At 41.9% G+C, this 27,993-nt stretch overlaps 1 protein-coding gene across 1 annotated transcript in view; it reads left to right on the top strand.

The window, feature by feature from the left end:
- The first annotated feature begins 1,647 nt into the window (after positions 1–1,647).
- LOC126190659 (malectin-A) overlaps positions 1,648–27,993 on the top strand; it is a 45,418-nt gene continuing 19,072 nt past the window's right edge. The window contains exon 1 of the mRNA XM_049931093.1: positions 1,648–2,226. Within this exon, the coding sequence (XP_049787050.1) occupies positions 1,861–2,226 (366 nt within the window). The 5' untranslated portion in view covers positions 1,648–1,860. The remainder of the gene's footprint in view (positions 2,227–27,993) is intronic.

The raw sequence follows: 27,993 nt of genomic DNA, 5'->3' as shown, positions 1-27,993 counted from the left end.
GAGTATATATATATCTGTGTGTGTGTTTGTGTGTTTGTGTGTGTGTCGGAGAAAATGTACAGAAATTTACTCTAAGAATGAATGTACTGACCACTGACTACTTTTTTTAGCTATTTTTGTCTACAACTATTTGCATATTCTCAACAGATGAGATCAAAGTCATCTCATTCGCTTACAGAACATTTTTGCACGCCATATAGTATACATTACCAGAAACAACTGCGTGCTAGACATACCACATTCAAGGTTGTCACAGATACATAAGTGTCACAAACACCTTTGTCTGAATATGTGTAATAAACTGCCAGAATTAGTAAAAATCCTCACTCTAACTCAATTTCATGTAGTATTAGAGATGTGGTTTAAAAATGTAGCACATTATTCCACAGAAGAATACCTTCAAAGTGGCCTGAAGGACATTATACAATGAAGGAGAAAACCCTACTTACTATAAATTAAGTGTGTCATAGATGTATAATCATAACATACTTTCTTATTTATGTAAAATGTAGCTATACCACACACAATATGAAACTGGAAGTACATGTATATACTTCTGTAATTAATATGCACATAACATATAATGGAAGAGATGATATATTTATTATTGTATGATTATGTAGATATGTAATGAGGTGCACTAGAATGTAAATTATCGCAAGACAATCATCAATTTGTAAATGTGTTAAAAACTGTATGTTTTTAACTAAAAAAATAGATGTACAAGTATAACTTCAATTGAAGAAGCCAATTTCGTGGTAAACATGCTGAAATGCTAATAAACAAACAACTAAATGTCTATTAAATCACATGGGAATTACAAAACTTGTAAACCTTTTATTTGTTCTTATTGTGTCGGACCACGTCTTCGAGGAATGTTTTCTTGTCTTTATCCATCGTATTCCCCCTTATGTGCATCGATGATTGATATTCGTTTTCCCATTGGTATCTTGTTCTGCTATATGGTGCAGTCTTTATATCTTATGGTAGTAATAAGATATTTTTAAAAGTGCAGTTTTGAGCACCTCATTATATTTAATGTTCATTGTGAAATTAGCAACAAAGATTAAATTAATGACACCAGTATGAAATTCAATATCGGTTGCAATCGCACAAGTTAACGATTCATTTTACAGTATTTCAGCATCAAGTTTCTTTCCGCAGTCGAGTTTGGCTGGACAGTGACTGGAACCCAGATCATTAGAGCCTAATGGGTGAAATGCTGAACAAGCTCCAGTGGCGGACACTTCAAGAAAGGCGTTACGCAATACGGAGAGGTTTATTATCGAAATTACGAGAGAGCACATTCCGGGAAGAGATGGGCAACATATTACTACCGCCCACATATATCTCGCGTAATGATCACAACGAAAAGATCCGAGAAATTAGAGCAAATACGGAGACTTACAAGCAGTCGTTCTTCCCACGCACAATTCGTGAATGGAACAGGGAAGGGGGGATCAGATAGTGGTACAATAAGTACCCTCCGCCACACACCGTAAGGTGGCTCGCGGAGTATAGATGTAGATGTAGATGTAAAAATCACGCGATTCGGCCATGCTAAACGTCGGTATAATGATATCGATAGTTTCTCCAATGTGATGAAAAAGTATCGATTGTGGCCAACGCGTGGCGTTCGGCAAAGATAGATGTGTGTGTGCGTGTGTGTATGTGTTGCGTAGAGTATGGTGTATTGTCGACAGGTTAGTTGCGTAATGCCGGCGGACGAAAACGGGTTGTTGCCGGAAATGTAGACATACACATTGTTGAAGCTGAAGTGTTTGTGTGAAGGTGGCTGTTGTTAGAGATTCCAATGCATGTTTTAGTAACAGAAGTCCATCGGTCCTCAGCTATTCCGTCATGCTTCTGCAATCAGTGAACACAAGTTTTTCCTTTTTTATAAGCTGCATAGTGTTCTTATTCGGTGTTTCGCGAGTTACCGGCGTAGGAGAGGTGATATATGCTATTAACGCAGGCGGCGAATCGCACACAGACAGTTTGGGGGTAAGATATGAAAGGGATCCTCTCCACGGAAAGGTGGGAACAGCATCTGACTATGGAAAGCAACTTATAATAGGAAGGGTACCGCCTACGGATCAGCTGTTGTATCAGACGGAACGGTATCATCATAGCACTTTTGGTTACGATATACCCATTCATGAAGACGGAGAGTATGTTATGATCCTGAAGTTTTGCGAAGTATATTTTAATGCACCAAACATGAAGGTGAGTATATCTAACGTCATGGTTAATGTTTACCTACAATACATATAAGCCCTTATTGCAGGATGCGTGATGCTTAATTTTGAAGGTACAATTTTAAGATGTTAATGCAAATGTTCCGAAACAGTCGCTGAGTGTTTGTTGGTTTCGTAGTAAGTTATTTTGTGGCACCAGAGGCAGTCTATCGTCAATTGATTGAAATTAGCTATAGTGAATGCAATCAATGGACGTGATATGAAAAGATATAAGTGAATTTCGTTTATAAACTCCTACTAATGTAGATTAATAAATATCTCGTGACATAAACATGTGTATCATATATGTAGGCTTGCCCATTTCTAATGGGGGAAACAACTTCATTCATATGACAGCTGTTGAGTACAATGATTTATTAGTGATTGGTTTTCTCATCAGTAAGCACTTTCTGTACAGAAAACACACTGTATTGTGTGTTGAAACTGCTGCACATATTATTTATTAGGTTCCTGCCCTGTAATCATTTTGACCAAATTTTTGAGAACACAAATGTGAAAAGAAATCTTACACACTTCGAAATTAAATCATACCATTCCAGATTAGTACAAACATTATTTTCTTGATCAACGGACCCTTTCAGTTTTTTGAATGGTGAGAATTGTATGTGGAAATCTTGTTTACTGCATCAGTTCTTTATAATTTTGAGAAATAGTGAGGCCTGTGACAGTTACTAGGGAAAAAAGTAGTATTAACACAGATTTTCTGCCACAATGATATGCGAAGTTTCACACAGGCGTAGTTTTAAAACAGCCCAACTGATATCAGTAATGGTTGGGAAATACAACCTTGCTACCATCCTTTAGTCATTCCGTACAGATAAGATAAAAACAGTTATCACATTTTCTCAATCATTAATTCATTTCTGAACTTTAAAGCTTTTTTTCCGTGATCACTTCAGCGTCATTTGCTAGTTGTAATTTTTGAAAAACAACTACACTTTTGCATTTTCCATTTTCTTCAGATGCCCCCCTCCATATCTCTCTCTCTCTCTCTCTCTCTCTCTCTCTCTCTCTCTCTCTCTCTCTCTCTCTGATAATTTAAGGTCTATAGGAAAGTTATTTTATTGGAGTTAAAGATGTGCCTTGGAATATTATGCAACATATGATTCTATGAATGGAAAGGTGTTGCTGTTTGAGCAGCCTGTAATGGCCTGCTGCAACATGTAAGGTTTTGTATGTGGCAACATGTAAACATCCTGGCATCAAATCATTAAGTCTCTGTATGGTTTTGCAGAATCTGTATGCAAATCCATGAAGTATCAACTCTCTTAACCAAAGAAATAAGCAACCATGTCCCAGGCACATTTAGTGAGAGCTGTCAGCTGAATGTGTGGACGTGCAGACCATTGGTACTGATTTCCATCTTCACTTGCTTCATTGATATTTGCTAGTATTTCAGTACTCCATCAGTACACACACACATACACACAATCCAGCAGACCATTGGTACTGATTTCCATCTTCACTTGCTTCATTGATATTTGCTAGTACTTCAGTACTCCATCAGTGTGTACACACACACACACACACACGCACACATACAAAATGCATGCCCACCAGCAGGTCAGTTAACCAACTCTTCATCAGGATGTGCCCAACAAAAGCTAATAAAATAGGAATGAAGACACCTAGCCCTGATATATAGGTCATGTATAGAAACAATGTGTATTGTCAAAAGAAGCACAGGGTGCACATTTCATTGAGAATTCAATTCCAATAAAGAGTGTTCATATTAAACTTACTGGCAGATTAAAACTGTGGGCTGGATCGAGTACCAAACTCGGGACCTTTGCCTTTCGCGGGCAAGTGCTCTACCAACTGAGCTACCCAAGCACGACTCACGCCCCGTCCTCACAGCTTTGCTTCTGCCGGTACCTCGTCTCCTACCTTCCAAACTTTATAGAAGCTCTCCTGTGAACCTAGCAGAACTAGCACTCCTGAAAGTAAGGATATTGCGGTGACATGGCTTAACCACAGCCTGGGGGTTGTTTCCAGAATGAGTGCTAGTTCTGCTAAGTTCGCAGGAGAGCTTCTGTAAAGTTTGGAAGGTAGGAGATGAGGTACTGGCAGAAGTAAAGCTGTGAGGACAGAGCGTGAGTCGTGCTTGGGTAGCTCAGTTGGTAGAGCACTTGACCGCGAAAGACAAAGGTCCCGAGTTCGGGTCTCGGTCCAGCACACAGTTTTAATCTGCCAGGAAGTTTCATATCAGTGCACACTCCGCTGCAGAAAGAAAAATCTCATTTTGGAAGCGTTCATATTATTTCTCTGAAAGTGATTAGATTTTTTTCTGTTTTTCAATGAGTTCCTTCACAGATGTTTTGATTCCAGTTTATTTCCATAATCTCTCTGTTAATGATGCTCAACAACATCTAGATGGGCTACTTCTTGAATTACCTTTTGCCACAAAAACATTCATGCTCTCAAAGCTGAGACTTGGTGTGGTAGCTCATGGAAACACCCATAATTCTCAGACTGCCTTACAGTCACTCCCATCAGTGGCCATGCCAAGTGTTAGTTTGGAGTGCGCTGCGCGATTGTTGAAGGCTGCTATTTGAATGTAATTTTTTTACTTCTGACCTAGTTACAGTTGACTGACCGTAATCTGGAACATAGACTGTATCCTTGGCTCAAAATAGTCATTCAACTGAAACAAGTCCAGAAACAAATATCCTAAAATAACAGTCGGTATAGCTTTTTTGTGGCAAGATGTTTTTCATCTAATCAGTTTCTCATTGCTCATAGTGCTATAACTTCTTTTAGAAGTGTAGCACAGCTCTCTACTTCCTTTTTAAGTGTCTGACATTGTTATTAAGACACAGTTCCTATGGAATTATTCAAGAAAACTTGAGTAATTTCTTTGAATTTAAGTTGAAGCTTTCCAACTTCCTCATTATAGAATTGTCTTCTGTGGTACGCATACAAGTCTCAGTCATAAATCTCAGATCAAAACTAACTTCTGTTTTTTTGTCATTATTAGACACTGTAGTATAACCTACTTAAGGTGTTCTCTGAGACAACCTGCTATTTTTACCAGAAACATGTTGACAGTAGATACACCCTTCCACAATTGTCAGTCTAAAAAATAAAGATAAATATATCCTTTCTAAGAAATTCCTTTCTGTTGTATGATGAGAAAGCGTTAAAATATCAGTGCAGTTCCTTTCACATTTACAATTGCCACCACTCTCAGGAACTTAATAAAAGTTAAAATTTGATCCTGGCTATATAGGATTTATATTTAATTTTATTATGCCCAACCAGTGTGGACCTGACATCCATCTTCAACAATACAGTGTATGCGTATGTACATACAGTTTATTGTAGTGCTTGTAGTAAAAACTTTCAACCTGCCCTGATAGTCATGTGTGTTAAAGCGCTTTCCTCCAGAGCAAGGAGTCATGGCAGCTCCAATTTGTATTTGCCCAGTGGATTAACAACGAGGACCGGTGTGCCAGCCAGCCTGAATGTAGTTTTTAGGCAGTTTCCCACATTCCATAGGTGAACACTGGGCTGGTGCACACGTCCCACCTGCAAACATATATATGCTCCACAAACATTTAGAAAACTTTCTCACACTTGCAAATAGATTTTACTCTAGGCACAGACAGGTAGGTTACACTGAGTCCTTCCTCGGAGATAAATAGGAGACTGATGACCTTAGATGTTTAGTCTCCTTAACCCATAATCATCAGCAGCAAAGAATGTTCATGTAACATAATGATACCTGCAAGTGTGCCGTGGAAGATGGGGCAAGTGTGCCGTGGAAGATGGGCCTGAGGTCAGATACCGATCCAGTACACTAAAATTTAAAAGATTAATGTAGACTTTTAGTGTCATGAAGTTCCGGAGATTCATGTGACTGTTCCACATATGCTACCTGGCAAAAAAAGTGAAGCAGCCAGAAGACATGGTCGGCTGTCAATATAACTATGAGCACGCACACACACCATTGGCGAGTATTCAAACAATTCGAGTTGGAATTCTCTGTAACATGTAGAACAGCCCTCAGGGTAAATTAGTCTTTTTTGTGTTTAAGGATATAAGGTACTTTCAAAGGTCGAAAAAAATCGAAATTTTTTATGACTTTATGAAATTCTGTAGTATTTCCTGATTACATTGATATATACATTATAGGGCTTCAAATTAAATATGACCTGTATATACCACATTTTAAAGTTACAGTCACGTATGCCGCCACCCCCCTTTATTTCTGTTGCAGAAACCAGTATTATTTCAAAAAGAACTGTGGACTTTCTGTTTCCAGTGATTATACATATGATACATTGTATATGTTAATAACAGTGCAGATTTCTAGTGTCTGTAAATGATAATCTTTGCTAGTATTTACTTTTGTTTCGCTGAAGCAGTTTGTTCACTTGTTACTGAATGTTTGTAGCCCAAGTGCTACATATATTTGTGGAAGTACATATCCTTTAGTGCGCAGTAAATACAAACTATGCCACATTTCAAGAAATTCAATAAAAAGAAATTCCATGGAAACCATTTCACAAACAAAGCAAGCCACACTGTTGAAAGTAACCTATGCATCAGTTCTTCAGGGAAGAAACTCCCACATGGCACACCTCCTGGTGATTCAAATTTTTGTGTTAACAGTGACTCTGTTTGTAGTGGACTTGTTGTTGATGTCAGCATTTTATCTTCTTTGGTAAAGGAAGTGGCGAAATGTAAATAATGTGATGGTGTAGGCTGTCTGGAAATACTGAACAGCAGAGTAGCAGGAAGGCTTTAGCGTCAAAATTAGTTTACTGTGTAGATTCTGCAATAAATCTACCTCAAAAATGACTTCGAACATTGTGCATAATTCATATGATGTGAATTTGAAGTTAGTGTATGCAGTGTGTGCAGAAGGAAAAGGAGAAAAAGCTGCTCAATCGTTTTGTTGTTTGATGGACCTTCCTCCTCCTCCTCATCCCAGTAGGTTCAGCAAGTACATAAAACTACTTTTAGGTACCTTGATGGTTGTGTCTAAAGCATCTATGAATCATGCAGTAGAAGAAACTGTAAATATTAGTGGAACCAGGGACATTGCTGTTTCACTTGATGGGACATGGCAACGTCGAGGACATCTCTCCTTGAATGGTGTTGTAAGTGCCACTTCTCTGGAGAATGGAAAAGTTGTTGATGTTGAGTTCTTATCTAAGTACTGCCACACCTGCCATGGTAACACTGAAGGACATATTGAAAATCAGCATTCTAAGAATTATGATGGTTACAGTGACAGTATGGAGTGTGATGGAGCTCTTAATAATATTTCAGAGGTTGGTGCCCGTTTATAACGTTAGATATACGAAGTACCTAAGGCAATGGGGACTCTAAAGCTTTCAATAAAATTAATGAGTTCAATGTTTATGGTGATACCTTGGTAACAAAACTGGAGTGTTGTGGACATGGATGGACAAAAGAGAATTGGTCATAGCTTGAGGAAGCTACGAAGAGAAATGAAAGGAAAGTTGAGAGTTCTTATGGACTGGCCATTAGACGAACTGCACCTCTGAACGATGTTACAGCAATAAGAAACTCTGTATGAGCCACCTACTTTCATAAGTTGTTCACAGATGACCACCCTGTTCACAGATTTTGCCCTAAGGGAGCAGATTCTTGGAGCATTACCAGAAAGCAAAAGAAAGTGGTCAAATATACCTTAAGAATTCTCTTCCTGAGCCTGTTACGAATGAAATAAAACCAATTTTTAGAGACCTGAGTGACCCTGTTTTGCTTAGTTAATGTCTTCATGGGGGCAGTCAGAATGCAAATGGAAGTTTCAACCATTTCATATGGGAAAGATTACCCAAGAACGTTTTTGTAGGACTAAATACATTAAACGTTGGTGTACTAGACGCAGTGATATGTTTCAGTGATGGAGTGATAGGAAGGTTGGAAGTCCTGAGAAATTTAGGTGTAGAATGTGGCTCTAATATGGAATAACAGTTGCTTGGGTATGACAGACAACGGGTGCATGAAGCTGAAAGATTCGCTCTTCGAGTTACCAAAGAAGCAAGAAGTGCTAAAAGGAATGCCAGGAGGGAGCTTGAAGATGAAGAAATGCTGCAGGATGAAGACTATGCCTCAGGAATGTTCTGAGGCACAGTTTAATTGGCTCATATCTTCATTCGCAATTTCCTGCAAGTTGTATTTTTCAGAACTCAGGTACAAATATTTCCTAAAGTTTGCTGTAATTTTTTTCTGTAACTTGAAATAGTCCATACTTATGTAATAGATCTAAGCTTTATTGCAGTAAAATGTAAGATGTGATATTTTTATCCTTGTAATATACATAATAGGTGGAATTAAATGGGGCTAGTACCTCAGCCATCATGTCATGCATATTTGATAAACGTTTGGTCTCCTTCAAATGTACAACATTGGATTAAATAGTACCTCAGTTTGAGGAAGCATTTTGGAAGAAAAATGCATCAACTTCTTTGTAATTTTTTTAATAGCCCTAAGCAGGTTCAAAAATATTCAAAATACTGTATCCTTAACGTTGTTATCAGGCTTGTAGGATGTATAAGGGGCGTGAACAGCATCAGGCGTTGAGTGACCGCTGTGAAGAACATGGAGATGCTGCATACTCATGTGAGACACCATTATGAGCACATGACAGAGCATGAAATTGACCTCACAGTGAGTCTGCATTTGGCAAGCTGGTTGAATCCTGCAGTACCCAGCTTTCTGGGCCGTTTGGATGTGACAGTTGCCCAACGTTGAACTGCATGGGAATATTAGGGCAGGTATACTAGTCACCAAAGTTTCAGTCAATTATGTCTCGATACCATAGAGGAGGATAGCTGTATTGTACACCAAGCACAGTGTAACACCGCACCTGCTACCTGAGAACAAGTAATGGGATTCTCTGCAGGATTCTGTGTCATTGCATGTCATTGGTTGGAGACTAGCAGCAGCCAAATTAGGGAATTACCATCCCATTTGTAGCCTGTCAATAACACCACAACACATACATGTGCATTTGGAGTGATGCCATGACTGAGAGGGCTGGACTGCTGATGAATGGTGTAACATTGTGTTCATTGATGAATCCCCAGATGACCATTGTCAGGGGCGGCGACTTTAGTCTAGGTCCCATTCGTACAGTATTTTTGAAAGGCACAACAGTGCTACCTCAGGCCTTATGACATGGGAACCCATCGGGTTTGACTTCAGCTCACAGTTGGTTGGTAGTGTATTAGGGAACTCTGATTGCACAGCAGTGTGTCTCGGATATTTTGCATCCCTTTGTGGTAGTATTGTGGTGTCATTTTTCAGCTCGTGCACAAATAATGTGTCGCTGTGAACTGCCTGCGTGATGCTGAGTGGCCCCCGTGGACAGTAAGATGCCTACTTTTGCACTGATAGAACATGTGTGGGACCTGATTGGATGTAAACTCCTTCACCAGTGCCAATATACAGGATGTTGAGGACCAGTTATGACAGTTGTGGGCCAGTTTGCCTCAGGAGAGGATACTATTGCCCAAATGATATCTTTACCAACCAAATCACGGCATGCATGCAGGTCAGAAGAGGGTGCAGCATCATAGCTGATAAGGGTGTTCATACCCCAAGTTCTTTGTAATTCACCTCGGTGCTGTAATTGCCGAAATAACATCACATACTCTCTCAACCTGCAAAGTTTCACATTGTTTTAATACTCCCCTTCTGCATGCTGCATTTTTGTATCAGGCTGTTATTTATTTGCAGCTGATAGTTAGTTATTTCAATGAGATTTAGAAAGTAACAATATTTATTCATCGTTTGATCATTTTATGCAACGCAAATTTGTATTAAAATAGTATTTACATGTGCAGTTGGAGTGATGCCATGACTGAGAGGGCTGGACTGCTAATGAATGAATGGTGTAGCATTGTGTTCATTGATGAATCCCCAGATGACCATTGTCAGTCAATCAAAGTGGAGAATCAGTAGTAAAACATTCCTTCTGTGAAAGAGATAGCAAAATGTATCACATGTGGCAGGCCTAGGTTAATGTGAATCGTGTACCTATTCCTCAGCATTGTAAAATCTTATGTATACCTAATGTTTTATATTGTTTATTTGTGCAGGCAATGAATTGAAGAATATTATTGCTTTGTATGGCATATTTTTCTGCTAAATTGCCTCCTTGTGTACTTCTCTATGAAAATCTTTTCTATCCTATTCTGCATAGCTAGAACACGCTTCATGATCACTCACACTGGAGATAACACAGAGACTGGTCCAGAGCATAGCAAAGTCATTTTAAGCACATACCAACAGTCCAGATAGCAGTTTGGATCAATAATGGAATACAGGCAAGGTTAAAACACTATTAATGAAGAGCACATACTTAATGCTTAATTGAACTGGTGAGATTGACTGGCAAGTGGCGAGTACTAAAGCCCTTCCCTGTTTAATCAGCACGTAGTGCCTGAAATGGTCCAGATTGTGTCGACTTCATCAAGGAACAGGAGAGAAAGACAGATGCTGGAAGCCTCTCCAAAGACTCCCGCGGAACGTCATTGATGCAATTGGGCAACTCCCAGTTCCCATTCCCCAGCACCCTGCACCCTTCTCAACCTACCTAGTTCCTCCTTTGCGTGTCGTAACTGCACCTGAAAGGCACAGATCTTATGCTCCTGCTCCTCTATCAACTTATTTCTACTACAGGTTCTGCATTCCCAGGAGAGGATCTCACTAAAATTACCACTGGCTTCCCCTCTGCATTCCCCCCAATGAAAATACTTTGAACAAATCCAACAAACCTACGACAGAGCCCACACTTCTCACTCATGGTTAAATTTTACAGTTACTGAAAGAAACTGAACATCTACGTTACCTAAGTTCAGTTACACCAGTAGAACTATTTACAGAACAAAAGGTCTTGAAGTTCTCTCCCTACTAATGAAGCAACTTTTATTAATACTACTAAACCACAGCTAATACCAATACCAACAAAACTTCAAAAAATTTATTAGCTAAAACCAAAAATTCAAGTGACCACAAACATTATTTTAACCACTTTAATGCCTTATGCAGTTTGTCAAAATGATTTACGTTCTGTCATGCTGTATTTTTGTGATTCACAGCCAAAAGTTATCCAAGACCTGAAAGTAACTGTTTCCTACTTGCTTTTGTCTTTTAGTAAAAGAACTTCAAACATTTGGTTTTGTTCATTTTCATGCACATTTGTTGAAAAGCCATCCAAATAGAAGGCCATTGTTTCTGATTTAAAATTTGCACAGGTTCACTTCTAGGATAGGTCTATACCCACAGCAAATTATAGGAAAATTGAAGCTCAAATAGTGGGAATCCGTGGTCACTTGAGGTGAAATGACCATGTCATTCCATTAATGTCTGGTTGTAACATGAGTCTCTGCATCCTGTCTGTTGCTGCTCTGAGCATGAGCAAGGTAGTATGCAGCACATTTGACAGCCAGTTTCATGGCATGCCAGCTGAGGCAAACATTTGCTAGATGTCCCGGTGTGCGACACAGGAAACATCTGATATTACTGTAAGGGCAGTGACACCATTGATTCTGTAGGCCACAACATGGAGACAATTTGATGGGAAGAACTTGTCAAGGACCCTCTGAAAACAACGAGGAGGAAACCATTGTGTGAGAGTCTGCTGTCTTTGGAACAAGCTGTCGGGGAACAAAATATTTGTGTTTTTGCGCATCTAACGACAATGAGGGGGTGGATTGCTAACTACTGGAAGTCATCAGTTGATAGTACAACAAATGGTAACTATAGCCCATGTTAGATAGAATGACGCTTCTGCGAATGGAGCTGGAACGGTAGGGAAGTGCGGAGGCATGAGCTCTGCACATGCGTAGCAGCAGAGAGTGTGCAAACAATCTCAATGTTGCCAAAGTGTCTTGCAGCTGACAACAATTGAGTTCATTTGTCTATGGTACATGGTGTGATACATTCAAATCTGTAAGGGAAATATATATATTTAAAACCAGTTTACATTCTTCACATTGAGTCGACAGCTACACAGCTTTGGTCTGCTTGACATTGGAAGGCGAGAACTGCTGACACAACTTTGTGAAGATGTCAGGTACAGTTTTTCTCAAAATGACAGTTGTCTAACAACAAGGTCATTGAAACTGCTTGCAATTATTTTCATTTATTGTGATTTGGACTGTGTTGCAAGTAAAAATGTAAGACACAATGAAATTAACTTCAGCCACAAATCAAAATCATTGTATTTGCTTGAGAACTGCTTCTACTCCATAGAATTTTTAAAAATGTTGGTATGGTGTGTATGTGGGTGTATTTGTTGGTATTTATGTGTAATTACTGTACGTAAAAAACAATTATTACTGGTAGAAAAGACTTATGTAAAAGACTGTTGTAAAACCGGTCAGTATGTTGTCATATTTTTCACTGTCAATGACCATTATGAGAGTGAACTAAGTCGTTCAACATTACACTGAGAGGCCACATTTATAATCCATTATGAACAAGCAAACAATTAACCATCTTTTGTGAATAACTTGAGGGAATGCTGACTGATAACTTTGAAAACCATCGGTGTCTCGACAGGTAACCATCCCTGTCATTTTAAGGCATTTTTTAATTTGTGCCTTGCAAATGACATAGTTTACCCTTGGAAATAGCAGAGCTTTTGACAAATTTATCTGGACGCATTCTTGCAAGTTATTAAAGCATACAACACACTGGAAAAAGCTTCACTTCTCCTTAGGCAATATATGTTGAACATTATAGTCCGCATACTTCATAGGATACAAATTCCTAATCAATAAAGGCTAGGAAGTTCTCATTACTATGTATGTAGCTGATATGTTGACAAACACATTTTCTAAACTTTTGAGTCTTTAAAACTAAGAAATATTATTACTAATTACTTTACTCTACATCGAAATACCATCCTCACCAATATATTGAGTCTGTGTCCGAACCATCAAACTGTAAATGTAGGCTGATAGGTTTGAGGCTTCCATCTTCACCTCCCTATCAAAGTCTTTTTCCTGGAGCTTTTCAGCATGCTGCACATACTATGTCCACACTGTACGAGGGATGTTGTCTACTGCTTCATGCACAAGCGATTCAGTATCTGTTATCTTGAATCCTTTGGTGGTGTCTTCCACACTCACCATGGCTTTTGCCCAAATTAAGTCCATGGAATTATATACACAGTGATGTGTGGGGTAGGTAAACGCAAAATCTATATGACCACATTCACGTGCAATGAAGTCAAGTTTGTGTGTTCTCTTGCGTGAGTTATATAAATTAAAGAGCTGTGGGAGATCGGCATGAGTCTGATTTATACTGCGTGAAATGTTTCTATTTTTAAGCCAGGGCAAAATATCCACTTTCCTGGTGTTTTTACTTGGTGTTTTCTCCCTAACAGCTGAATGATAACTTGCGTAGTACATTATAATGACCAACTTCGAAGCAAGGTTCAGCAAGAATTGTTCAGTGAACCACTTCATGAAACTGACAGCATTCATTTGTGAATGGTAGTCGCTGCTGTTTTTCTTACTCCTAAACGCAAGTTTACTCTCAGGAACAGAGCCAGAAGAAGATCGAGCATGCAGAACAACTATAGCAAAACCTTTTCCTCTAGGAACTTTAAAACCTCCAGTACCATCATTCATTTTCCAGCAGGTCTTCTTTGATAGATTCTGGGTCACCCAAGTTTCATCAAGATAAAACACTGTTAAACTACCTCGTTCTCTTGCATTGTGCATCTTTATGAAGGATGCAGTTCATGCTGCACCTATATCACTTCTTTCAACTAAAATCTCTCTTCTTAACATATTTTAAACCAATTTGTTTTAAAGTCTGATGAAGCACTACCTTTGAAACAGCTTTTCTCGTGCATAATTGTGATGTCTGATATCCACCATTTACATGGCAGTCTCAAAAACATCATTGTCAAAACCATCCATTGTGTTATAGGTTTCTTGCGGTTTTTACACTTTGTGGGCGACATGAAACCAACTTTTCCTAAGGCTCCTACAGCTCTGACACTTTTGTTTACAATTCTTCTAACATTTCTCTTGCTGGCACCACATATTTCTGCACTCTGTTCTTGTGTCTTTAGATGTCAACAGTAGGCCTGCTGCTTTCAAATTCACATTTGAAAAAGTTATAAATGCAATAAATAATACCCCTTGCCTGCTTGTAAAGCAATTAACATATGTTGCCATCACCAGACTTTTTTTAAAAGTGCAGTAAAACATTTACAGATACACATTCACAATTATATTACTAAAAAAAGAGAGAGAGAGAAGTACAGCAACTCTGCAGCATGCAGGAGAGAGATTCTAACTGGCTAGCTGTAGCTTATGGCTAGTCGCTTGGAAAGAGAATGAATATTATTGGCCACCAACAGTTAATGGAGGGGGATGCACAGAACAGTTGAAAATAGCACTCCCTTCCTACTTGACTACCAAGAATTTCAACACCAGAAGAATTGTAAACCATAGCTTCTATTGAAGCAGTTACTTTGTTAACTTTGGCAAGTTTTTGCACATCACTCAGGGTTGGATCAGACAGCTCTCAAGCCTTTGCAATATCAGGAGAAAGACACATAATAACATCAGAGGTTAATGATTTGGCATATGGTGCGCCACACTGTTAACATGAAAAATCACATTTGTGTTCTGACCCTTGCAAGTCAACAGCCCATGCTGTGTATATCTGCTTTCGTTGCTTAGCACACAGGTTAAATTTGAGCATAGTTGCAACTATGTGGGTTTGGTGAACATTTGTCAGCAAACCACAAACATCAGAAAAGCTCAAACTGCTGTGGTCAGAGAGTGAGTGTAGTTTTTGCTGCACCACTTTGTACAGTTTATTACCACAAGACAGTAAAAGTGTGCTCTGGTGGCCTTAGTCAGTTACGGAACTTGCCTTGCAGTGAAAAACAGAATACGGGCAAGGTCAAAACTCTACTGATCAGTGGCACATACTTAATGCTTCATTGAACTATTGAAACTAACTGGAAAGTGTCAGGCTTCTGTGTTCACAGACAGTTTCACTTCAGTGGACGGCTCCGTGTGACATGATTGCTGCAGCAGCCTTATGCAGGAACAAGCTGCAGCAGGAGTATGTAGCCTGGGTTGCTTTGACCTGCTCTACATATTGATACTTGGACTGGGCATGAAATCCTAGTCACTGTCGGATATCAAAAATTCATTCCTACTTGTAGTTTCACAATTGTGCACATTTCTATCTAATGCTGAAAATTTCCTATGTTATTTAAAGTAACATACGCTTTCATCCACCACTCCCCCAATCCCCTCTTCATCCAGCCCCCCCCCCCCCCCCACTCCTCCCATGAATCATGGACATTGCCATTCTTGGGGTGGCTTGCATTCCTCAGTGATGCAGATAGCAGTACTGTAGGTGCAGCCACGTCAGGAGGGATATCTGTTGAGGGAGCAGACAAACATGTTTCCTGAAGAGGGACAGCAGCCTGCAACAGTCTGGATGATTGACTGATGTGGCCTAATAACATCAACCGAAATGACCTTGCTGTGCTGGTACTGCAAACTACTGAAAGCAGGGGGAAACTGCAGCTGTAATTTTATCTGAGGGCATGCAGCTCTACTGTGTGGTTAAGTGATGATGGAAATCTCTTGGGTAAAATATTTCAGAGGTAAAATAGTTCATTGTTCAGATATCTGGGCGGGGACTATTCAGGAGGATGTCATCATCAGGAGAAACAAAACTGGCATTGTACTGGTCGGAGTGTGAAATGTTAGATGCCTGAATCGCACAGATGGTTTACAAAATTTAAAAAATGAACGGACAGGTTGAAGCTAGATATAGTGGGAATTAGTGAAGGGTGGTGCCAGGAGGAACAGGACCTCTGGTCAGGTGAACACAGGGTTATAAAAACAAAATGAAATAGGGTAATGCAGGAGTATGTTTATTAATCATCATCATCATCATCATTTAAGACTGATTATGCCTTTCAGGGTTCAGTCTGGAACATAGCCCCCCTTATACAATTCCTCCATGATCCCCTATTCAGTGCTAACATTGGTGCCTCTTCTGATGTTAAACCTATTACTTCAAAATCATTCTTAATCGAATCCAGGTACCTTCTCCTCGGTCTGCCCCGACTCCTCCTACCCTCTACTGCTGAATCCATAAGTCTCTTGGGTAACCTTGCTTCTCCCATGCGTGTAACATGACCCCACCATCTAAGCCTGTTCGCCCTGACTGCTACATCTGTAGAGTTCATTCCCAGTTTTTCTCTGATTTCCTCATTGTGGACACCCTCCTGCCATTGTTCCCATCTACTAGTACCTGCAATCATCCTAGCTACTTTCATATCCGTAACCTCAACCTTGTTGATAAGGTAACCTGAATCCACCCAGCTTTCACTCCCATACAACAAAGTTGGTCGAAAGATTGAACGGTGCACAGATAACTTAGTCTTGGCACTGACTTCCTTCTTGCAGAAGCGAGTAGATCGTAGCTGAGTGCTCACTGCATTAGCTTTGCTATACCTCGCTTCCAGTTCTTTCACTATGTTGCCATCCTGTGAGAATATGCATCCTAGGTACTTGAAACCGTCCACCTGTTCTAACTTTGTTCCTCCTATTTGGCACTCAATCCGTTTATATTTCTTTCCCACTGACATTACTTTCGTTTTGGAGATGCTAATCTTCATACCATAGTCCTTACATTTCTGATCTAGCTCTGAAATATTACTTTGCAAACTTTCAATTGAATCTGCCATCACAACTAAGTCATCAGCATATGCAAGACTGCTTATTTTGTGTTCACATATCTTAATCTCACCCAGCCAGTCTATTGTTCTCAACATATGATCCATAAATAATATGAACAACAGTGGAGACAGGTTGCAGCCTTGTCTTACCCCTGAAACTACTCTGAACCATGAACTCAATTTACCGTCAACTCTAACTGCTACCTGACTATCCATGTAAAGACCTATAATTGCTTGCAAAAGTTTGCCTCCTATTCCATAATCTTGTAGAACAGACAATAACTTCCTCCTAGGAACCCGGTCATATGCCTTTTCTAGATCTATAAAGCATAGATACAATTCCCTGTTCCACTCATAACACTTCTCCATTATTTGCCGTAAGCTAAAGATCTGGTCCTGACACCCTCTAAGAGGCCTAAACCCACACTGATTTTCATGCAATTGGTCCTCAACTAAGACTCGCACTTTCCTTTCAACAATACCTGAGAAGATTTTACCCACAACGCTGATTAAAGAGATACCTCTGTAGTTGTTACAATCTTTTCTGTTTCCATGATTAAAGATTGGTGTGATTACTGCTTGAATATGAAAATATAAGTTCAGCTAAACTATAAACAACAGCAGAGTGAACATACTGGATTATCATATGGAAGATCAATACTAACCCACTACACTAGTACAAGTTTATTCACTATGTGATCAAAAGTGTCCGGACACCTCCAAAAACGTATGTTTTTCATATTAGGTGCATTTTGCTGCCATCTACTGCCATGTACTCCATATCAGCGACCTCCGTAGTCATTAGATACCGTGAGAGAGCAGAATGGGGCACTCTGCGGATCTCACGGACTTTGAACATGGTCAGGTGATTTGGTGTCACTTGTGTCATACATCTGAATGTGAGATTTCCACACTCCTAAACATCCCTAGGTCTAATGTTTCTGATATGATAGTGAAGTGGAAACGTGAATGGACACGTACAGCACAAAAGCATACAGGCTGACCTCCTCAGTTGACTGATACATACCGCCGACATTGGAAGAGGTTCGTAATGTGCAATAGGCAGACATCTATCCAGACCATCACACATGAATTCCAGACTGCGTAAGGATCCACTGCAAGTACTATGACAGTTAGGCAGGAGTTGAGAAAACTGGGATTTCATGGTCGAGCAGCTGCTCATAAGCCACATACCACACTGGTAAATGCCAAATGACACCTCGCTTGGTGTAAGGAGGGTAAACATTGGATGATTGAACAGTGGAAAAACATTGTGTGGAGTGACGAATCAACAGTACACAATGCGGTAATCTGATGGCAGGGTTTGGGTATGGCAAATGCCTGGTGAACGTGATCTGCCAGCATGTGTAGTGCCAACAATAAAATTCAGAGGTGGTGGTGTTATGGTGTGGTCGTTGTGTTTCACGGAGGGGGCTTGCACCCCTTGTTGTTTTGTGAGGCACTATTACAACACAGATCTACATTGATGTTTTAAGCATCTTCTTGCTTCCCACCGTTGAAGAGCAACTCGGGGATGGCGATTGCATCTTTCAACACGATCGAGCACCTGTTCACAATCACGGCCTGTGGCAAATTGGTTACACGACAATAACATCCCTACATCCCTGTAATGGACTGGCTCGCACAGAGTCCTGACCTGAATCCTATAGAAGACCTTTAGGATGTTTTGAAATGCTTACTTAATGCCAGGCCTCACCAACCGACATTGATACCTCTCCTCAGTGCAGCACTCCATGAAGAATGGGCTGCCATTCCCCAAGAAACCTTCCAGCACCTTATTGAATGTATGCCCCCAAGAGAGGAAGCTGTCATTAAGGCTAAGGGTGGGCCAACACCATATTGAATTCCGGAATTTTCAGCTAGGTTTCCGGATACTTTTAATCACATAGTATGTCGACTAACTCTGCAGATGATGAAGAGATTGGATAAATGTATGATGAGATAAAAGAAATTGTTAAGATAGTTAAGGAAGAGGAAAATTTAATTGTGATGGGGGACTGAAATTTCGTAGAAGGAAAAGGAACAGAAGGAAAAATAGTAGGTGAATAAGGACTGGGGAAAAGAAATGAAAGAGGAAGCCACCTGGTAGAATATTGCACAGAGTGTAATTTAATCATTGCAAACAAAATAATGGAAGAAGGTTGTATACATGGAAGAGACCTGGAGACAGTGGAAGGTTTCAGATTGATTGATAATGGTAAGAGAGATTCGGAACCAGATTTTACATTGTAGCCCTATCCAGGAACAGATATGGTCACTGACCACAACTAACCATAGATTAAAACTGAAGAAACTGCAAAAAAGTTTGCAATTATGGAGATGGGACCTGGATAAGTTGAAAGAATGAGAGATTTCTTAGAGTTTCAGAGGGAGCATTAAGCAATTATTGAGTATAACAGGAGAAAGGAATACAGTAGAAGATGGATGGGTAGCCTTGGGATATGAAATAGTGAAGGCAGGAGAGGACCAAATGAGTCAAAAGACAAGGGCTAGTAGAAATCCTTGGACGACACAGGAGATATTGAATTTAATTTTGAAATGAGAAAATATAAAAATGCAGCAAACAAGGCAGGTAAATGGTAACACAAACTTTTATATCTTCAAATTTAACACATATTTCGGACAACAACACATATAAGTCACTGAGTAAGTTGACCTGTGTACAAGTCGGCATTCAATTAAACACTGAGTCTCAGTCTAGCGGCCGCTGCTCGGCTGGCCGCTTAGGTGGCACAGCTGCTGCGTGGCTGGCAGACAGCGCCGCACGTAGAGGACGTGCGTAATTGCGCGGCGGCACTTTGAATAATCGGCGAGTCACAACACTTTACCCCCCTTTGAAATTGTTGCACTGGTCTTGATGGAGGTGTCCTGAAGATGGCTAACGTCCATAGGCGTTGTTTGACTCGCCGTAAAGTCTCGAGGAGGAGGCTTCCCGTACGGACGGAAGTGTCCCCGATGATAACGGGTTGAGGTTGAGATGACAGGAGACGTAGGGGTTGAATCTGCTGGGGCCCCCTGCACCAATCTGCCCGTTGCAGCAAGTCCAGTTGATATGACAGGAGACATGGGCGATGTGTCGGCGTCTGTTGGAGGAGGAGGCCAGTAGATGTACTCTGACAGAGGACGGTCCTCCGGTTCCTGCATGGGCACGTCTCCTGGTGGCGTCCGTTCTGGTGCTGGCATCGCGATGACGGTGAGAGGGCTGCGTTGTGAGTATTGAGAGATGCCAAGATCCTGAGCATCAGGTAGAGCCAAAGGTGGTGTGGCGGCATTCGGAAAAGGCGTTGCTGGCACCCGAGGCCGAAGCTGGTCCGAATGACGCACTGCAATGCCCGTGTCCGTCTGGATTTCATACAGGCGTCTGCCACGGTGTCGTAAGATGCGGCAGAAGGCACCCGCGGCCGTGAGGTGGGAGGCCGCAGAAGATGAAGTAGCGTGCGGGGCTGTCGGCCATGTAAGAGCTCAGCCGGGCTGTGATCGCCCGTGGGGGTGAAACGGTAAGACACCAGGAACTGGAGAAGCGCGTCATCAGCAGCAGAAGAAGTCAGAAGTTTCCGCATCTGAGCCTTAAATGTGCGGATCAGTCGTTCAGCCTCACCGTTGGATTGTGGATGGAACGGCGGGGCCGTGACATGCGTAACGCCGTGACGAGCACAAAAATCCGCAAAGTCGGAAGAGGCAAATTGCGGACCATTATCAGTAACAAAAGTAGAGGGGAGGCCTTCCAAAGAAAAAATGCGGGCCACAGCACTGGTGGTTGCCGCGGTGGTAGGCGACGTGCAACGGACAATGAAAGGAAAGTTAGAGTAGGGGTCAATTACGAGGAGCCAATAAGTACCTATAAAGGGTCCCGCAAAGTCAGCATGAATGCGCTCCCAGGGCTTCTCAGGCGAAGGCCACGGTGACAAAGATGACTTCGGGGCAGCGGCCTGTGACGCACAAGGGCCGCAGGCAGCGACCATGTGTGCGATGTCAGAGTCGATGCCAGGCCAGTACACATGACGGCGTGCCAGAGATTTTGTGCGAGACACACCCCAGTGCCCCTGGTGAAGGAGGCGCAAGACCGAAGCACGCAAAGACGCAGGTACCACAACACGCGGTGAAGCATTGTCAGTGGAGAGGAGGATAACACCATCCCTAGCCGTGAGGCGGTAGCGCAAAGTGTAGTAGTTCCGCAACGGATCAGAAGTCTTAGCGGACGGGCGATCTGACCAACCCTTCTGAATACAGCGTAAAACCCGGGAGAGGGTAGGGTCAGAACCCGTAGCAGCCGCCAGCCTGTCCCCAGTGATGGGGAACCCGTCCACAACCCGCTGCTCGGCAACATCCAGGTGGAAACACAAAAGTTCGTCCCTATCGAATGCCTGATCAGGACCCATGGGAAGGCGAGACAAAGCATCAGCATTCGCATGTTGAGCCGTTGGCCGGAAGTGAATCTCATAATTGAAACGGGACAAGTAAAGAGCTCAACGCTGGAGGCGGTGTGCAGCCTTGTCGGGAAGTGATGTTGATGGATGAAACAAGGAAACAAGCGGTTTGTGATCCGTAACAAGATGAAATTTTGAGCCATAGAGAAAAACACCAAACTTATGAAGAGCATAAATGATGGCCAAAGCTTCTTTCTCAATTTGAGAATACTTTTGTTGGGCATCCGTGAGCGTTTTGGAGGCATAAGCGATGGGTTGTTCCGAACCGTCAGAAAAACGGTGCGCAAGGACTGCACCGACCCCGTATTGAGAGGCGTCTGTGGCAAGAACAAGATGTTGGCCAGGTCGATAAGTAGCCAGGCACGGGGCCTGTTTCAGCATAGCCTTTAATTTCCGGAAAGCCGCGTCACATGACGCGGACCAGTGAAAAGGCACGTTTTTATGCAACAGGCGATGCAACGGCTGAGCCACCGACGCCGCAGACAGTAAAAACTTGTGATAGTATGCTATTTTCCCCAAGAAAGCCTGCAGTTCCTTAACTGATGTAGGGCGAGGAAGGGCATCGATCGCAGCAACAGTGTGTTGAAGCGGACGAATACCATCCCGAGAGAGTTGAAACCCCAAGTACGTGATAGATGCCTGAAAAATTTGTGATTTCTGAAGATTACACTTAAGACCGGCAGTCTGTAAGACATTAAAAAGTGCGCGGAGATTTTGAAGATGTTCTTCAGTGGTGGAGCCAGTGACAAGAATGTCGTCCATGTAATTGATACACCCCGGGACAGGGAGCAATAATTGTTCCAAGAATCGCTGAAAGAGAGCAGGGGCGCTAGCAACCCCGAATGGCAAGCGTTGGTATTGATAGAGGCCGAAAGGCGTGTTAAGGACCAGAAACTGCCGGGAAGCAGCGTCGAGAGGAAGTTGATGATAAGCTTCCGACAGGTCAATTTTAGAAAAATACTGTCCTCCAGCGAGTTTAGTGAACAGTTCTTCAGGACGGGGCATAAGGTAAGTGTCGATGAGGCATTGAGCATTTACAGTGGCTTTGAAATCGCCACAGAGACGAATAGCACCATTGGGCTTAGCAACTACAACGACAGGAGAGGACCACTCACTGGAAGTGACAGGAAGCAAGACCCCTGAAGCAGTGAGACGATCCAACTCCCGTTTTACCCGATCACGAAGGGCCACAGGAATGGGCCGGGCCCGAAAAAACTTAGGCCGAGCAGTGGGTTTGAGCGTGATATGAGCTTCAAAGTCGTTTGCACAGCCTAACCCAGGAGAAAAAAAGGGACGAAAATGTCGTCGACAAGGAATCCAGTTGAGCATAAGGAATAGCGTCAGAGACAATATTGACAGAGTCATCTATGGAGAACCCAAAAACGCGAAAGGCATCGAAACCAAAAAGATTTTCTGCGGTGCTCTGGTCGACCACAAATACGGGAACAGTGTGAACGACGGATTTGTAAGATACCTCAGCATTAAACTGTCCCAAGAGAGAAATCTTCTGTTTATTGTACGTCCGTAATTGCCGAGTGACGGGACAGGAGTGGAGAACCCAGCTGAAGATACGTCTGAGAATTAATTATAGTGGCAGCAGAACCGGTATCCACTTGCATGCGAACATCTCGACCAAGGATTTGGACAGTGAGGAATAACTTCCCTGAAAGGGAAGAAGTGCAATTGACAGACAACACAGAATCAGAATCAGCGTCATGTTCATGAACATCATGTATGCGGTCGGATTTACAAACGGAAGACACATGACCTTTCTTTTTCCAATTGTGACACACAGCCCAACGTTGGGGACAATCCTCGCGTGAATGTTTCGTAAAACAGCGCGGACATGAAGTAAGTTGCCGGGGATTTTGCTGCAGTTTCTTAGTGGGTTGTTTACGGCTAGGCCGAGGCTGCGCGTGGGAGCGCACTGAGGCCACGTCGGCCGGCGGGGACGCGCCGCACGCGTCGTCAACAGCGCACAGAGGTTGTATTTCCCCGACGTCACCCCACGCTTCTATTTGCGCCCCAGCGGCGTGAGAAATTTCAAAAGACTGCGCAATGGAGAGAACTTCATCTAGAGTCGGATTCGCCAATTGAAGGGCACGTTGCCGAACTTCTTTGTCGGGCGCCGACCAGATAATAGCATCCCGTACCATGGAATCGGCATAGGATTCTTTGTGAACGTCAGTAACAAATTGACACTTTCGACTGAGGCCGTGAAGTTCAGCAGCCCAAGCGCGATAGGACTGATTTGGTTGTTTTTGACAACGATAAAAGGCAACACGAGAGGCTACCACATGCGTTTGCTTTTGAAAATAGACAGACAGAAGGGAGCACATTTCAGCAAAGGACAAAGACGCAGGATCCTTCAAAGGAGCCAATTGCGACAACAACCGATACATTTGAGGTGAAATCCAGGAAAGGAACAGAGACTTACATGGTTGTTCGTCCGTGACATGAAATGCAAAGAAGTGCTGTCGAAGACTTTTTCATAATCAGACCAGTCTTCCGCCGTCTCGTCGTAAGGTGGAAAAGGAGGTACAGCCAACGACGAGAAACGCCCCGCATTTGATGCCGCGACGAAATCGCGAATCGCCGCTGTTAGAAGTGTTTGCTGATCGCGAATCGCCGTCGTTAGAAGCGTTTGCTGTTCAAGGAGATTTTGCAAAAGCTGCTCGACAGTAGCCATGGAACCCTGTGAGTCAACGGTGAAAAGGAAAAATCCACTACCTCGTCGCCAATTTTATATCTTCAAATTTAACACATATTTCGGACAACAACACATATAAGTCATTGAGTAAGTTGACCTGTGTACAAGTCGGCATTCGATTAAACACTGAGTCTCAGTCTAGCGGCCGCTGCTCGGCTGGCCGCTTAGGTGGCGCAGCTGCTGCGTGGCTGGCAGACAGCGCCGCACGTAGAAGACGTGCGTAATTGCGCGGCGGCACTTTGAATAATCGGCGAGTCACAACACAAACATCTAACAAAAGAGGTTGACAGGAAGTGCAAAATGCCTAGAGGACAGATGTAAGGATTTAGAAACATATTTTGCTAGGGGAATGATAGATGCCAAAATTAAAGAGATTTTTGGAGAAGAGAGAAGCAGCTGGGCTCAGATGTAAAACCAGTCCTAAGCAAAGAAGGAGAACAGAAAGGTGAGAGGAATATATAGAGGATCTATGCAAGGGATATGAACTTGAAGACAAAAACAGAAAGAGAAGTGGACACAGCTGAAATGAGATGAGAGATATGATATTGCAAGAAGAATTTGACAGAACACTGAAAGACCTAAGTCAAAACAAGTGCCCTGGAGTAGATGACATACCGTTAGAATTAGTGTTAGCCTTAGAAGAGCCAGTAATGACAAAACTATTCCATCTGGTGTGCAAGATGTATGAGACAGGCAAAACACCCTCATAGTTCAAGAAGAATGCAGTAATTCCAACTCCAAAGAAAGCAGGTGCTGACAGGCATAAATATTATTGAACTGTCAGTTTAGTAAGTCATGGTTACAAAATACTGATACGAATGTGGTATAGAAGACTGGAAAAACTGGGAGAAGCCAACCTCGGGGAAGATCAGTTTGGATTATGGAGAAATGTAGGAACACGCGAGACAGTACTATGTTTATAGCATTTGTAGACTTAGGGAAGGCTTTTGACAGTGTTGGCTGGAATACCCTTTCTGAAATTCTGGAGGTGGTAAGGGTAAATTACAGGGACATGAGAGAGACACACTGGTTGAGAAGGAAGTGATACATGGTTGTAGCCTATCCCTGATGTCATTCAATTTATACATTGAATGTCATCAGCAAACAGAAATATTTTAGAGTAACCCGTAACACTAGGGCATATCATTTATATAAATAAAACACTGATCCCTGGGGCACCCCCCACTTGACAGTACCTCACTCAGATCCCACATCACAGCCGTTATCAACATTGTGAATATTGACTGTTTGCTGCCTGTTGCTAAAGTAAGAGGGGAACCAGTTGTGAGCTACTCCCCGTATTCCATAATGATCCAGCTTCTGGAACAATATTTTGTGATCAACACAATCAAATGCCTTAGTTAAATCAAAAAATACGCCAAGCATTCGAAACTTTTGGTTTAGCCCATCCAGTACCTCACAGAGAAAAGAGAATATAGCATTTTCAGTTGTTAAATGGCTTCTAAAGCCGAACTGTACATTTGATAGCAAATCGTTTGATATAAAATGATCAATTATCCTTACATACACAGCCTTTTCAATAACTTTTGCAAACACTGATGGCATGGCTTTACTACTGAGTACTTTAATCGCTCAGGAAACTGACCATTCCTAAAGGAACAATTACAAATATGGCTAAATACAGGACTCGGAAAGGCATTTGCCAAGAAAGTTATATGATTTCTTGTAGAAACTAAATTTTTATTTAATTCACCAGCAATGCTCAGAAAATGATTGTTAAATACTGTAACAGAAATATTTTTACTGCGAACTGACTGTATATCATCGACCTTGTGGTGCTGACCAGACATTTCCTTCACAACTGACCATATGGTTTTAATTTTATCCTGTGAATTAGCTATTCTATTTGCATACCATATACTCTTTGCCTTCCTAATAACATTTTTTAAGCACCTTACAATACTGTTTGTAATGGGCTACTGTAGCTTGATTGTGACTACTTCTAACATTTTGGCATAATTCCCGCTTTGTTCTACATGATATCCTTATCCCACTAGTCACCCACCCAGGCTGCCCATTACTGCTAGTACCCCGTTTAGAATGTTCTAATGGAAAGCAACTCTCAAAGAGCATGAGAAATGTGTTAAGGAAAGCATTGTATTTATCATCTATGTTATCAGTACTATAAACATCCTGCCAGTCTTGTTCCTTGACAAGTTTTATAAAATTCTCTATTGCTTTTGGATTAACTTTCCTACATAGTTTGTAATTAAATATGACATTGGTTTCAGTACAAAAGCCTTTTAGTGTTAAAATTGGTGCATCATGGTCTGAAAGGCTATTCATGCTTTTACTAACAGAATGCCCACCTATTAATGAAGAATGAATAAAAATATTGCCTATGACTGTGCTACTGTTCCCCTGCACTCTAGTTGGAAAAAAAACACAGTTTGCATCAGATCATATGAATTTAGGAGATCTACCAACATCCTTTTTCTTGCGCAATCATATACAAAATTAATATTGAAGTCACCACATATAACTAGTTTCTGGTACTTCCTACAAAGTGAGTCAAGAACCCTCACTAACTTGAGCAGAAATGCTCTGAAGTCGGAGTTAGGGGACCTATAAACAACAACAATTAGAAGTTTAGTTTCACTAAATTCAACTAACGCTGCACAACATTTAAATATCTGTTCAGTGCAGTGTCGTGATACGCCTATGGAATCAAATGGAATACTGTTTTTTACATACAGTGCTACTCCCCCACCCCGCAGGGAACTCCTTGAGAAACAGCCAGCTAATCTGTACCCTGGTAAAGGAAGCCTCTGAACTGTCAAATTATTTAAGTGGTGTTCTGATATACCAATAATTTCAGAGTCAACATCTATGAGCAGTTCACTAACTTTATCTCTAATACCTCTTATATTTTGATGAAATATGCTAATTCCTTATGTACTTGGAAACATTACATCCTCTGAAGGTGAGCCCTTAGCTAGAGGGACTTCTTTTAAGCAGGTATACCTATCATCTGACTTCAATCTAAAAACGGTGCAGCTCTAAACCAACTACTACATGAATTTTTCCATGAGTGACACCACCACCACCACCTCCACCACCCACTACACTGTCACCTATAAGCTTAGCCAGCCCCCACTTCCCATACCTATTGAGGTGCAGGCCATGCCTAGTGAAACCCGATCCACTGATAGACCCAACTGGCACCACTGAGATGTGACCTATGCCCTCTGCCATCAGTGCCCTCCTCAGCCCCACGTTAACACGCCTAACAGCCACATTAAGGTGAGGCCGATCATGACGCTGAAACAGTTGCACGAAATGCACATTAGTACCACCACTTTGAGTATCTATCTTAACCAAGTCACCACCGACATCATATTCCCCGTCCCTATCGAGGCAGTTCCCTGCTCCACCCACTATCACTACCTGATCCTCCTTCGTAAAATTCTTACATAACTCCCCTATGCTTTCGGTCACCTGAGCCAACCCTTACTAGGCTTCACAATGCTGGTGACTTGGTACTCACTCCCCAACACTTCCTGCAACTTCTGGCCCACATTTCTACAGTGGGAACTACCTAGCAGCACAACCTTCTTTCTGCTAGACTCTGAAACTAACCTAGGCCTCCTAATTGCTGAGGACTGCCGCAAGTTCCCTACATGTACAGCTACACAAGGCTTCTATCCACTCAACTCGGACAGTTGGTCATATCTATTGCATGTATGCAAATTAAAACTGTCTGAATACCTCCTCTTCCTGGTTGCCTTCTTGCCAACTGCCAGTTCCCATTCCCCACCACCCTTCACCCCCCTCCTATCTACTTCCTCCTTTGCGCATTGTAACTGCACCTGAAGGGCGCAGATCTTACGCTCTTGCTCCTCT

This window comes from Schistocerca cancellata, chromosome 1 (assembly GCF_023864275.1).
Source record: "Schistocerca cancellata isolate TAMUIC-IGC-003103 chromosome 1, iqSchCanc2.1, whole genome shotgun sequence".
In the NCBI taxonomy this organism is placed as follows: Eukaryota; Metazoa; Arthropoda; class Insecta; order Orthoptera; family Acrididae; genus Schistocerca; species Schistocerca cancellata.
Note: the sequence above shows the minus strand (reverse complement) of the source record. Positions and strands in the feature narration are given on the sequence as shown.